Source organism: Hypanus sabinus, chromosome 18, assembly GCF_030144855.1.
Source record: "Hypanus sabinus isolate sHypSab1 chromosome 18, sHypSab1.hap1, whole genome shotgun sequence".
In the NCBI taxonomy this organism is placed as follows: domain Eukaryota; kingdom Metazoa; phylum Chordata; class Chondrichthyes; order Myliobatiformes; family Dasyatidae; genus Hypanus; species Hypanus sabinus.
In genome coordinates this window covers 19,861,428-19,876,247 of record NC_082723.1, presented here as the reverse complement: position 1 = coordinate 19,876,247, position 14,820 = coordinate 19,861,428, and the positions used below count along the sequence as shown (strand labels likewise).

Below are 14,820 nucleotides of genomic sequence, written 5' to 3'. Positions count from 1 at the left end.
TGAGAAAGGTGATAAACCATTAGTTCAGCTGCTGTACCGCTTTCTGCCAATGAGTGGGGATGAACCACCACCTTACTGTGAAAAATACATGAGTACAAATTTTATAAAAAGTATTACTAAAAATCACAATGGTTTACAAAACATAAAACACATGTGTTAGGAGGTTAGGTTTTCATGTAAACTTTTATACTAAATGATATATTTTCCTGAGAATTCTACTGAGTTTTTTTTCCAGCTAAACTTCATTTCCAATTTCACTTTAAAAGTGAACAACGTTATTGATTATTTCTATTTAAGCAGTTTCAATAAAACTGGTTTCTTCTATTCTAAATACACACCACTGATGTCCTGATTTCTATTAATACAATATTTATGTTCAATTCTTATATATCTAATTAGCTTATTTTCTGAGAAACCAATCAATAATGAGTCGATTGAAAAATTTGATCCTCATAATATCCAGAAGAGGGAACACTTGTTAGGAGATGCATAGTGATAATTTGCTTGGGTGCTTCTTGCAAAGTCCTTCCCCCAAAATTACACAGAAGAACCAGAGGATCTGTGCACTTCCCATGAACACTAAGTGAATAGAGAGAGGGTGCTAGACACCATTGGTGTCAGAGAGGAGTTGGACAAAATGGAAGGTACCAGAATCAGAATCAGAATCAGGTTTATTATCACTGGCATGTGACATGAAATTTGTTAACTTAGCAGCAGTGGTTCAATGCAATACATAATCTAGCAGAGAAAAAAAAAATAAATGAACAAGTAAATCAATTACATATATTGAATAGATTTTGAAAAATGTACAAAAACAGAAATACTGTATATTAAAAAAAAGTGAGGTAGTGTCCAAAGATTCAATGTCCATTTAGGAATTGGATGGCAGAGAGGAAGAAGCTGTTCCTGAATCACTGAGTATGGGTGCCTTCAGAATTCGGAACCACCTACTTGATGGTAACAGTGAGAAAAGGGCATGCTCTGGGTGCTGGAGGTCCTTAATAAGTGACGCTACCTTTCTGAGACACTGCTCCCTAAAGATGTCCTGAGGGCTTTGCAGGCTAGTACCCAAGATGGAGCTGACTAGATTTACAACCTTCTGCAGCTTCTTTTGGTCCTGTACAGTAGCCCCTCCATACCAGACAGTGATGCAGCCTGTCAGAATGCTCTCCATGGTACAACTATAGAAGTTTTTGAATGTATTTGATGACATGCTAAATCTCTTCAAACTTCTGATGTATTATAGCCTTCCTTATAACTACATCAATATTTTGGGACCAGGTTAGATTCTTAGAGATCTTGACACCCAGGAACTTGAGGCTGCTCACTTTCTCCACTTCTGATCCTTCAATGAGGATTGGTATGTGTTCCTTCATCTTGCCCTTCCTTAAGTCCACAGTCATCTTACTGATGTTGAGTGGCAGGTTGTTGTTGCAGCACCTTTTCACTGTTGTTGTTGTTGTTGTTCGTCCTTCGGAGTCGAAGATGACCACGACTTCTGTCAGGTGGAGGGTTTGTGACTGTGGGTCCGCAGGTGACTGGTGAGGCCAATCTGGGCCCTGAAAGCTTGCCCACATGTGGGACGCATGAGGGTAGGTGCTGCAGTGGAAGTGGAGGTAGCTTGAGTCTTGCACGCGGCGTGTTTCCTCTGAGCCTCTGCAATTTCACTAGTTGGCATATCTCTCTCCTGTACGCCCTCTAGTCACCACCTGCAATTCTACCAACAATGATTGTATCGTCAGCAAATTTATAGATGATGTTCGAGCTATGCCTAGCTACAGTGTCATGTGTATATACAGAGAAGAGCAGTGAGCTAAGCACACACCCCTGAGGTGCTTTAAAAGCTGAAACATCAATAACAGGAGTTACCTAGTTGCTTTTCTAATTTAAAGAGCAAACACGAGGAAATCTGCAGATGCTGGAAGTTCATTAGTCCTGACAAAGGGTCTTGGCCCGAAACGTCGACAGTGCTTCTCCTTATAGATGCTGCCTGGCCTGCTGTGTTCCACCAGCATTTTGTGTGTGTTGTTTGCTTTTATAATTACTGTTTTTTGAGTTTTTGATGGGCACAAACTGGTTAGCCAGGTCCAAACTTCACAGTAATTAAATACTCTTGGTGTGATTAAGGTAGTGTAAAAATTTGTATACTTCCTTCATGTCATCACCAGTTGAGGTGCAGGAATTCAGAAACAGCTGCAAAGGATTGCGAACTCAGTCAGCTCCATTATGGGCACTAGCCTCCCAACTATCGAGGACATCTTCATAGACAATGCCTCATCAAGGTAGCATCAATCACCATGGACCCTCATCAACCAGGACCTGCCCTCTTCTCATGACCACCACCAGTGAGAAGGTACAGGAACATGAAGAAAGACACTCAAAGTTTTAACAAACAACTTCTCCTCCTCCACCATTAGATTCTGAACTAACCATGAATCAATAAACTTTTTTGCACTACTTATTTTTTTAATATTTCTTATTGTAACTTTTACCCATTATTAATGACAGTACCAGTAGCAGTTTCCTGTTGTATATTTCACAACATATCATATATTCAATATATGTTAACTTCCACATCTGCAGAATATTTTTATCGGTTAATATTATTTTATGTGCTGTATATGCAATTTACTGAGGGAGTTCGCTGTTATTATCATCGTGGCTATATACATCTCCTGGGGAAGCGCAGTATGAACTCTACAGCCCCATCAGTGAATTGCAAACCATACACCCAATGGTTTCATTATTGTTGCTGGCTACCTCAACCACGCTAATTTAAAAACAGTCCTGCCTAAATTCTATCAGCATATTGGCTTTGCTATCATAGGCGAGAACACATTAGTCCTGGTTCATACCAACATCTCTGGTACATACAAACCCTCTTCTTGACCTCGGATTCTTGGACCATTTATCTGTTATGCTATTCCTGCAAACCAAACGCTGATTAAAGGAGTTCAAAAGGAGATAAAGACCTGTCCAGAAGGAGCGGCCTCAGCATTGAGAGACCTTTTTGAAAACATGGACTGGAACACATTCAAGAAGGTAGCTACCTACGACCATCATATTAACAATGATGAGTATGCGAGATCTCTGATTGGTTACATAGAGAAGTGTATTGAGAACAGGTCTCGATGAAGGGTCTCGGCCCAAAACATCTACTATTTACTCTTTTCCATGGATGCTGCCTGACCTGCTGAGTTCCTCCAGCATTTTGGATTTCCAGCATCTGTAGATTTTCTCTTGTATTGAGAACATCACCATTATTAAACATATCCACGTGAGGGCAAATCAGAAGCCATGGCTCACAGATGTCTGGGCAAGGCTGAGAGACTGCGATACTACCTTCAAATTGGGAGGGATAAGACAGCTCTCAGCTAGAGCTGTGCTTTTCTGTGCCATCAGGAAGGCAAAATGGGATTATTCACAGAGAATATACACAAGGTGCATATACACAGAGACACAAGGTGCATGCGACAGCACCTTCATACTACAATGGACTACAAATTCACCTACCACTTCAACAAAAGTGATACTTCTTTTCTTGATAGGCTGAATGCCTTTTATGCTCGATTTGATGTATTAGACGATGTGCTGGTGAAGAAGGCCCCCCTGGTGTAAGGGAGACTCTAACACCATGCTATACTGTGGGGCCTGATAATGTACCTGGTCAGGTGCTGAGGAACTGTGCAATTCAGTTAACAGAGGTTCCAACAGATATCTTCAACACCTCTCTGGAAAAGTTCACTGTCCCCTCGGATTCAAGCCAGCCACCATCATCCCAGTGCTCAAAAGGGTAACAGTAACGTGCCTCAATGACTATCGTCAAGTGGCACTGACCTTAACAATAATGAGGTGCTTTAGTAGCTGGTTATGGATCACATTACGTCTCATCTTCCTGCTACAGTGTACCTTCTCCAGTTCGCTTTTTGCTCAAATCAGTCCACTGGTGATGCCATAACCTCTGCACTCAACTCCGTCTTGTCCCAACTGAAAAATGGCGCCTCATGCGCCAGGATGCTGTTTATCGACTTCAGCTCGGCATTTAATATGATCATCCCTCAGAAGCTGGTGGGTAAACACTCCTCGTTGGGTCTCAAAACCTCCCTCTGTAACTGGATCCTAGACTTTTTGACAGAAAGGGCATAGTCAGTCTGTGTTGGCATACACACCTCTAGCTCCATCAAGCTGGGCACCGGCACTCCCCAGGTCTGCAAGCTCTGCCTGCTGCTTTTCATGCTGCTGATGTGTGATGGAACTACTAGATCCAGTTCAAACCGAATCATCAACTTCACTGATGATACAACAGTGGTTAGCCTCATCAACAACAAAGAGGGGGCAGAGTAGCTGGAAGAAAAGTGTGACCTCATCAACTTGAGTTTTAACGTGGACAAGACCAATGAGACTTTAGGATGGTGCAGGCTGCCAACTCCTCACTGCACATACATGGAGAGTTTCTTGGAGTGCGCATAACAGACGGTCTCATCTGGTCCTTCAACACCACCACTTTGGTCAAGAAAACACAATAGTATCTTCACTTCCTGGGCATATTGAAGCAAGTGAGGCTCCCCTGCACCCCCATTCTAAACAGTTTTTACAGGAGCGCCTTCGAGAGTGTTCTGTCATCTGGTACGGGAATTGCAAGGCATCTGAATCAAGTCTCTACAAAGGATTGCGAGGTCTTCTGAGAGGAGCTTTGGGGTCTCTCTCCCACCCATGTGAGATATTTTTCTACAGAGTTGGTTTGCCATTGCATTCTTCTGGGCAGTGTCTTTATAAAACAGGTGGCCCCAGCCATTATCAGTTCTCTTCGGAGATTGTCTGCCAGACATCAGACATCAGATATGCATCAGCTACTCTATGACCATCCACCACCTGCTCCCATGACTTCAAATGATCCAGGACCTGATTGGTGGGGGGGGGGGGGGGAGGGAAGGGTAGGCTAAGCAGCTGCTACACCTTGCCCAAGGGTGACCTGCAGGCTAGCGGAGGGAAGGAGAACCTTGCACCTCCTTCCGTAGAGACATATCTCCACTCCACCACCCAAAAGACTGTAACAGGACAGCAAGTATATATTATTGATGGATTTCTGGATCAAGCACATTCCAAAGGATAAGGGCAGCAAGGTGTCTTTAGAATAAATGAGGCCTGAAACCAAGGAGAAAAATAAAAGTTTCGCAAAACCTTCTCCCAAAATCAAATGGAGGTACCAGAGGATCAATGCACCTCCTATGAAAAATAAATGGCATGAAAAGAGGTTGGTAAACACCGTTGATAGTGTGACCAAGCATGGATATGCAGAGGAGGGCATTAACAGGGGCTTAGACAATCTTCCCCCACCCCCAATCCCATTAATCATTAAGCACATTATGTATATGACCATTTGTGCTTACAGGGTATCTCTAAATGTAATCCAATTTAAACTTTAGCCTGTACCCTGACTTGCTGCATAACCTTGGCAATGTAACATTCATTTTACATAAACAAAGGCTGAACAGGGCCTTAAGTCCCATGCCACCAGGTATAGGAACAGTTATTACCCTTTAGCCATCAGACTCCTGATCCAGCATCGATAATTTCACTCACCTCAACGGTGAACTGATTCTACAAACTATGGACTCACCTTCAAGAAGTCTACAACTCATGTTTTCAATACTAGTTATCCATCTATCTATTTATTTATTGTTTCTTTTTGTATTTGCACAGTTCATCTTTTTTTGTACATTGGTTGTCTGTCTTCGTGTGCAGTTTTTCAATGATTCAAATATATTTTGTTATACTGTGAATTCCCACAAGAAAATGGATCTCAAGGTAGTTGATGACATATACGTACTTTGATAATATATTTACTTTGAACTTTGAGGAATTTATGTACAATGAATGGCACCTCAAAGTCGTATTTTACAAAATATGATGGCAGGGCTGAAGAGGTAACTAAAACTTCTTAAAGCTAACCTGAAAGTACTCAGTGTGCATCCCAGAATTCTGGCAAACTTAGCTGAATATTTCAGTTGGAAGGTTATTGTGAAGAAGGAGACTGCTAAGAGAAGCAATGAGTTAATAGCAGAAAATAAAAATTGTCCAACAAATTCTGGCAAATGTGCGAAGTGAACATTAAATGCATGCAGCTGCCAGTATGCTTAACATATTCATCCATTATTCACTTCAGCAGAACCGTAGGCTCTGACTCAATCCATTGCTGGGCCTCATCATTTTTAAATGATGTGCTCATGTGAATGGTAACATCACACACATGAGCTGTGGAAGCAGGGTGTCATCCACACATCCTATGATCTATTGTATAATAATTCATCACACTGCTGTCTCTGTCACATTTCCGGTGTCTTCTGTGCTGCTCCTTCATCTGAATGACTCAAATGCTCCATGTGTTAAAAAAATAACAACGGCCTGAGAGGGGAAGGTGGTGCTAAAAAGCAGAACACAAACTAATGAAGTTGCTTGTTATTTCCCCCAAATCCTTTTGGCTGAACAAAAGCCAACTCAACAAATACTTGCTCAATTTTTTCTCTCACAGCTGGGTGGTCAGCAATGGTAATCCAATTTAAAATAAAGTCATTCAAGCCAAAGTACAAAAGTCTACAGAAAGTGTTGAAGCAGTCCAATCCATTTCTAGGCAAAGTCCTTCCCCATTATTGAGCACATCTACAAGGAACTCTGCTACAAGAAAGTAGCATCCACCATCAAGAACATCCACCATCTCGTCACAATCTCCTCTCACTGCTGCCATCAGGCAGGAGATACAGGAACTGCAGGTCCCACGCCACCAGGTTCAGGAACAGTTATTATCGTACAACCATCAGGCTCCTGAACCAGTGTGGATAACTTCACTCACCTCAACTATGAACTGATTACACAATCTATAGAGCAACACACACAAAATGCTGAAGGAACTCAGCAGGCCAGGCAGCATCTATGGAAAAGAGCACAGTCAACGTTTCCATAGATGCTGCCTGGCCTGCTGAGTTCCTCCAGCATTTTGTGTGTATTGCTCAGATTTCCAGCATCTGCAGATTTTCTCTTGCTTGCACAATCTATAGACTCACTTTTGAGGACTCAACAACTCATGCACTCAGTCTTATTTATTTAGTCATTTATTTTAATTGCATAATTTGTCTTCTTTTGCACATTGTTTGCTTGTCAGTCTTTATTTATGTATAGATTTTCATAAATCCTATTTACTTGCTGCAGAAAAGTTATTACTCGGACACGAAGGGAGATTGCTTTTAAAAGTCTTTATTATAACATGATACGTATCATGGAGAGTTCAACCTCTTAAAGCAGAGTTCTTGAGACTCTCCCCAAGTACACAGACTTTTCTCATTATATAGACATAGTGTATATTATCAAAAGCTTCCAAGCACGTTTGTGAAATACAGCATGCAAGCAGATAATTCCTTTGCTCAATAATCATGTCTTACAACAGTAAAAAATAATCAGGTTACTGTTTTCTTTATCTATTCAAAGCTACTTCTGCCTACAACCTTGAAGCCAGAACAATTACACAGTTCAGCTATTAAAAAAAACAGAACATCACATGATTATGCTTTGATTACTCCCTCTCAAGCTAGTTAGCCCTTTACAGCAGTTCTACAGAAGCAGTTTAAGGGTGCTGTAAAAAAAACTCTTTAACCCCTTAGAATCTAGCTAGTAACAAAATTTCTTCCACAGTACTTCTTAATTTTTCTGTAAATGCCTGTTAGGAAATGAAACAAGGTAGTACATGGTGACATATAGCATACATGCTTTGACAATAAATTTACTTTGATTTTGACTTTGACTTTAATTCATAAACTGTGGTTTACACAGCTGCAAAACTATTTGTTCTGTTCTCAGCTATCTTGTGTAATGTTTTTCTGCAAGGCCTAACTTTTCTCTGAAGCTTTGGCTTTGATTTTATCTTCCTCCCAGAGCTATCACTTCATTAATTTAAAGATTGAAAGGATGCTACAGTTGGGTTTTGTTCCATGCATGAACGTTTGTAGAATACATTGGTTCCCTGCCCAATGGGACAACTAGAAATATGACTAACTCCAGAGCTCAATGCCTTCTATGCTCGCTTTGACGGTCAGAACATGAAAGAACCATTGTGAACCCCGATCTTCCAATGATCCTTTGATCTCAGTATCTGAAGCAGATGTGGGGGCTGCCTTTAGGAGGGTGAATGCATTGAAAGCATCCAGACTGGATGGGGTACCTGGCCATATACCGAAGACCTGTTCTGACCAAGTGGCTGGTGTGTTTGCTGAGATTTTTAACCTCTCACTTAGGCAGTGTGTGGTACCCACTTGCTTCAGGCGGGCTTCAATTACACCAGTGTTCAAGAAGAGCACAGTGACCTGTCTCAATGACTCTTTCCCAGTCGCACATACATCCACAGTGATGAAGTTTCTGAGAGGCTGGTGATGAAACATATCAGCTCCTGCCTGAAAGGAGCAGTTCGTGTACCGTCCCAACCGCTCAACAGACGATGCCATTGCCATCACCCTCCACCTGGCCCTAACCCACCTGGACAAAAAAGACACATACGTTCGGATGCTGTTCATAGACTTCAGTTCAGCATTCAACACAATCACCTCTCAGAAACTGACTGGAAAGCTGAAACTGCTGGGCCTGAACACCTCCCTCTGCAACTGGATCCTAGACTTCCTGACTGGGAGACCTCAGTCAGTCCAGATCAGAAGCAGCATCACCAACACCATCACACTGAGCACGGGGCCCCCCAGGGCTGTGGGCTCAGTCCACTGCTATTCACTCTGCTGACCCACGACTATGCAGCAACACACAGCTCGAACCACATCATCAAGTTCGCCAATGACACAACCATGGTGGGTCTCATCAGCAAGAACAACAAATCAGCATACAGAGAGGAGGTGCAGCGGCTAACGGACTGGTGCTGAGCCAACAACCTATCTCTGAATGTGAACAAAACAAAAGAGATGGTTGTTGACTTCAGGAGGGCATGTGGCGACCACTCCCCGCTGAACATCGCCGGCTCCTCAGTAGAGATCGTTAAGAGCACCAAATTTCTTGGTGTTTAACTGGCAGAGAATCTTACCTGGTCCCTCAACACCAGCTCCATAGCAAAGAAAGCCCAGCAGCATCTCTACTTTCTGCGAAGGCTGAGGAAAGTCCATCTCCCACCCCCCATCCTCATCACATTCTACAGAGGATGTATTGAGAGCATCCTGAGCAGCTCCATCACTGCCTGGTTTAGAAATTGTACCATCTTGGATCATAAGACCCTGCAGCGGATAGTGAGGTCAACTGAGGAGACCATCGGGGTCTCTCTTCCTGCCATTACAGACAGTTACACCACAGACTGCATCCGCAAAGCAAACAGCATTATGAAGGACCCCATGCACCCCTCATACAAACTCTTCTCCCTCCTGACATCAGGGGAAAGGCACCAAAGTATTCGAGCTCTGACGACCAGACTATGTAACGGTTTCTTCCCCCAAGCCATCAGACTCCTCAATACCCAGGGTCTGGACTGATACCAACTTACTGCCCTCTACTGTGCCTAATGTATTGTTTATTATTTATCGTAATGCCTGCACTGTTTTGTGCACTTTATTCAGTCCTGGGTAGGTCTGTAGTCTGGTGTAGTTTTTTCTGTGCTATTTTTATGTAGTTCAGTGTAGTTTTTGTATTGTTTCATGTAGCACCATGGTCCTGAAAAAGGTCTCATTTTTATTGTGTACTGTACCAGCAGTTATGGTCGAAATGACAATAAAAAGTGACTTGACTTGACTTGACTTGACCTGGATCCACTCCAAATTGCCTACTGGAGCAGCAGGTCCACAACAGATGCCATCTCATTGGCTCTTCACTCAATTCTGGAACATCTGGACAGCAAAGATGCATACATCAGGAAGCTCCTTATTGACGACACTCGGTATTCAATACCATCATCCCCTCAAAGCTAATCAAAAAGCTCCAAGATGGTAGCTTCAGTACCTCCTTGTGAAATTGGATCTTGGATTTCCTCACTGGTAGACCCCAGTCAGTTCAAACTGGCAACAACATCTCCTCCATAATCTCCATCAGCATATGTGCACCACAGGGCTGTGTGCTTAGCCCCTGCTCTACTCACTTTACACCTACGTGAGGCCTTGATTGGTCGGGGTCAACCATGGATGTTGCATCTTAGTTGTCTAGATACGCAAGCCTGGGCAGTGCGATATGGAGAACAAGCTGTGCTCCACTTACGACTGTGTGGCTAAGTGCGGTTCCAATGCCTTATTCAAGTTTGCTAATGACACCGCTGCTGTGGGCCAAATCATAAATGGTGATGAATCAGCATACAGGAGGGAGATCGAAAATTTAGCTGAGTAGTGTCATAACAATAACCTCTTGCTCAATGTCAGCAAGACCAAGGAACTGTTTGTAGACTTCAGGAGAGGGAAACCAGAGGCCCATGAGCCAGTAATCATCAAGGGATCAGAGGTGGAGAGGGTTAGGAACTTTAAATTCCTGGGTGTTACTACTTCAGAGGACCTGTCCTGGGCCCAGCACGTAAGTGCAATTGTAAAGAAAGCACGGTAGCACCTCTACATCCTTAGGAGTCTGCGGAGATTCATTATGACACCCAAAACTTTAACAAACATCTATAGTTGTTCAGTGGGGAGGATACTGACTGGCTGCATTATGGCCTGGTATAGAAACACCAATGCCCTTGAATGGAAAATGCTGCAAAAGGTATTGGTTTCGGCTCTCCCAACCATTGAGCACATCTATATGAAAGGTTGCTGTAGGAAAGCAACATCCATCATCAGAGATCTCCACCACCCAGGCCATGCTGTTTTCTTGTTGCTGCCCTCAGGTAGAAGGTACAAGAGTCTTAAGACTCACACCACCAGGTTCAAGAGCAGTTACCACCCCTCAACCATCAAGCTGTTGAACAAAAGAGGATAACTACATTCACTGGCCCATCCATTGAGATCTGCATAATTAGCCACAAAGATATCAGTTCAGTCAACCAGATCACTAATATGATTAAAAGGAAGGGAAGGGTAGGAGATGTGGATAAGGGAGGGCTGGGCTAGATTAGTGGGTTCTCCAATAACCCATATATGCACATAGGCCCCATCATATTAAGAATGTGTACATGCATCTCCACAGCAGCTACACAATTCAAAGTCCTTTGAAAGGGAGGAGGCAGGGCAGAAGGTCCTGGAAAAGGGAGGAGGCAAGGGAGAAGGTCCTAGGAAAGGCAGAAGGCAGGAGAAAAGGTTGTGGGAAAGGCCAAGTGGGAAAATCTGAGATGGAAATATTAAGCCTGGATTCTGAGCATCACAAAAAGCGTATGGGAAGTATGTTTTTGTTGGACAAAAGCTTACAAAGAATTACCAAGGTCCAACAGTTTTAATTTCTGAAGTTTAAACTACAGTAAACATTTTGACCATTAACAAAGTTCTTTAGAGAAGCTGTGGAGAATCATGAACACAGTGGCTCAGTGGTAGCAAGCACACTTACCTCAGAATCAATGGACATGATCTATTGAGCAAGCCCGTACAAAGGGAGTGCTACACCACTGGAGGTCCCTCCTTTTGAATGAGGCACTAACCCTATCCAACTGCCTGGCTGGATGACAAAATCCCAAGGCAACACACACAAAATGCCAGAGGAACTCAGCATGTCAAACAGTATCTATGGAAGGGAACAAACAGTTCTCTACTGCCATGATGAGACCATTCTCAGGATGGAGGAGCAACACCTTATATTCCATCTGGTTAGCTTTCAACCTGACCACATGAGCATCGATTTCTCTACCTTCTGGTAATTTCTGACCCTTGCTCTAGTCTCTTTTACCATCCCCCAATCTGGCTCCCCTTTCATCTCTTCTCCTCACTTGCCCATTACCTCTGTCTGGTGCTCCTCGTCCTTCCCTTTCTCCCATGGTCCATTTTCCTCTCCTGCAGAATTACTTCTTCTTCAGCCTTTTATGTCTTAGACCTATCACATCCCAGCTACATACTTCATTCCCCCGCCCCACTCACCCACCTTCCCCTTCACCTGGTTTTATCTATCATCGGCCAGCTTATACTTCCTTCACCTCTTATTCTGGCTTCCTCCCTCCTTTCTTTCCAATCCTGATGAAGGGGTTTGGCCTAAAACATCCATTGATGCTCCAGCATTTTGTCTATGTTGCTCTGGCATCTGTAGAATCTCTTGTGCTTAAGGTCCTAAAACACTATTTCAAAGAAAATGAGGGTGGTTCTTCTCGCCATATTCATGCTCAGTCAATACAATTAAAATAGATGACCATGCATCACAACATTATGCAGTAATTTGAAAATAGTCTGCTCCTTATTCAACTGGAACTTCAAAAGTACTTCATTGACTGTGATATACTTTGGAATGTTTTGAGTTAGTGAAAAAGAATCAATAAATGTATATTCCCTTTCTATCAATGAAAGTGCAATTTCAATAAAAAGGCTTTGTGATACAACTTCTGATCTTTCAGCTTCAATTTAAACATTTAACTGTTTGAACTAGTGAATCACACTGAGCCAAACCTTTATTTTAAAAAAAATTGTGTTTTGTTGCCCTTAGGTTGGCTACATTGAAGCACAGTCTTTCACAATATCATTACTACTTACTTGGCTCTGAGGTTTCTTATGTCATGGTTGCAGCTGAGAAGGACTTTACACTTCTCCAGTACATCATTGATTGAGCAGGATTTGGGATTTATATCCTGGAGTTTACTACAGAACTCACTGAGATCTTTGCAAAGGTCCAGAAACATGATCATGACTCGCCTGTCGGTTGTGTTGTTACAGTGGTGGTCCAGGTAACTCTGAACCTACACAGAAAAGATGTAAAGTAAAAGTCTAAATTAATCTGATAGTGCCTGTTAAAGATGACAAATGAAAGGTAAATTATTCATTACCCATCTTCACATCGTTATTCATACAGGATAGCAATAACTCAATAACTAAGAAGTGGCAACAGAAGCAGGTACAGTTAAAATGGAATTTGTTGCCATGAACGGCTGTGGAGGCCAAGTCACTGGGTGCATTTAAAGCAGAGACAGATAGGTTCTTGATTAACCAGGGCATCAAAGGGTATGGGGAGTGGGGATGACTGGAAGAATTGGATCAACCCATGATTGAATGGTAGACCAGACTCAATGGGGTAAATGGCCTACTTCTGCTCCTATATCTTATGGTCTAAAATGTTTAAAACAGAGTTGGTCATTTACATAACAGATATGGGCCAAATGCAGGCAAATGGAGTTAGCTTAGAAGGGCATCTTTTTGTTCAGCAAGGGCAGGCTGAATAGCTTGTTTCTGTGCCGTGTAAGCATTTTTAAACATGAAATTTCTTGTCATATTCCTAGTCTTCCTCAGAGTTCGTATGTTATCAGCTTTCTCTGAGGCTCATTCAGTAAAAGCTTTAATCTGTGTGGGCAATTAGGTCCAAAAACTCCATCAATATTATGAGAAAGTTTGGCTGGAAGTATACAAGAATAGGCCATTCTGTAGCCCCTTCATCAAGGTAAGTGCTTAGTATCACCAAAAACATTGAAATTTACTGTGACTGAGGGGCATGCAAGTGTACACCATGTTTGCTATTTGTTCATTACAGTACGTGTTTTCATTGCCATGTGTGAAATACAGTCTATGAACTTGGATCAATTTACTTTGAAATTTTAAATAACAAAAGTTATTAGGCATTTAATAAGTATTCATCTTGGAAAAACTGTACATTTCCAGAAAAACAGTTACTGTTAATTTTGTTCTACTTTCCAATCTAATATTATAGGAATTATAGGAAAGATGTCAACAAATTAGAGAGAGTACAGAGGAGATTTACTAGAATATTACCTGGGTTTCAGCACCTAAGTTACAGAGAAAGGTTGAACAAGTTAGGTCTTTATTCTTTGGAGCATAGAAGGTTGAGGGGGGGACTTGACAGTAGTATTAAAAATTACCTCTAGATAGATAGAGTTGACGTGGATAGGCTTTTTCCATTGAGAGTAGGGGAGATTCAAACAAGAGGACATGAGTTGAGAGTTAAGGGACAAAAGTTTAGGGATAACATGAGGGGGAACTTCTTTACTCAGAGATTGGTAGCTGTGTGCAACGAGTTTCCAGTAGAAGTGGTAGAGGCAGGTTCGATTTTGTCATTTAAAAAAAAATTGGATAGGTATATGGGCAGGAAAGGAATGGAGGGTTATGGGCTGAGTGCAGGTTGGTGGGACTAGGTGAGAGTAAGCGTTCGGCACAGGCTAGAAGGGTCGAGATGGCCTGTTTCCATGCTGTAATTGTTATATGGTTATAAAATTATATGCATAGTTGTTTTATTTGGTGCTTAGTCAAAGTGTCAGGCATTGAATAAGAAGTGAAACACTCCAAAACATAGTACTGTACAAGCCAGACGCATAGTTAATTTCCTTTAACTCTCTTCCAACAATTAAAGAGGATCATCTTGTGTTTGTGTTATTATAACATTATAAGAACATAAGAACATAAGAAATAGGAGAAGGAGTAGGCCATCCGGCCCATCGAGCCTGCCCCGCCATTCAATAAAATCATGGCTGATCTGTCTGTAACTCAGCTCCAGCTACCTGCCTTTTTCCCACAACCCTTAATTCCCTTACTATGCAAAAACCTATCTAACTGTTTCTTAAATATATTTAGTGAGGAAGCCTCAACTGCTTCCCTGGGCAGAGAATTCCACAGATTCACCACTCTCTGGGAAAAACAGTTTCTCCTCACCTCCATCCTAAATCTTCTCCCCTAAATCTTGAGGCAATGTCCCTCAGTTCTAGTCTCACCTACCAATGGAAACAACTTT

General features: G+C 42.2%; 1 protein-coding gene across 3 annotated transcripts in view; it reads right to left on the bottom strand.

The window, feature by feature from the left end:
• Positions 1–14,820, bottom strand: part of spaca9 (sperm acrosome associated 9) — a 50,776-nt gene that overhangs the window by 16,954 nt on the left and 19,002 nt on the right. For all 3 annotated transcript variants that reach the window (XM_059993802.1, XM_059993800.1, XM_059993801.1), the window contains exon 3: positions 12,621–12,823. In XM_059993802.1, the coding sequence (XP_059849785.1) occupies positions 12,621–12,823 (203 nt within the window). The remainder of the gene's footprint in view (positions 1–12,620; positions 12,824–14,820) is intronic.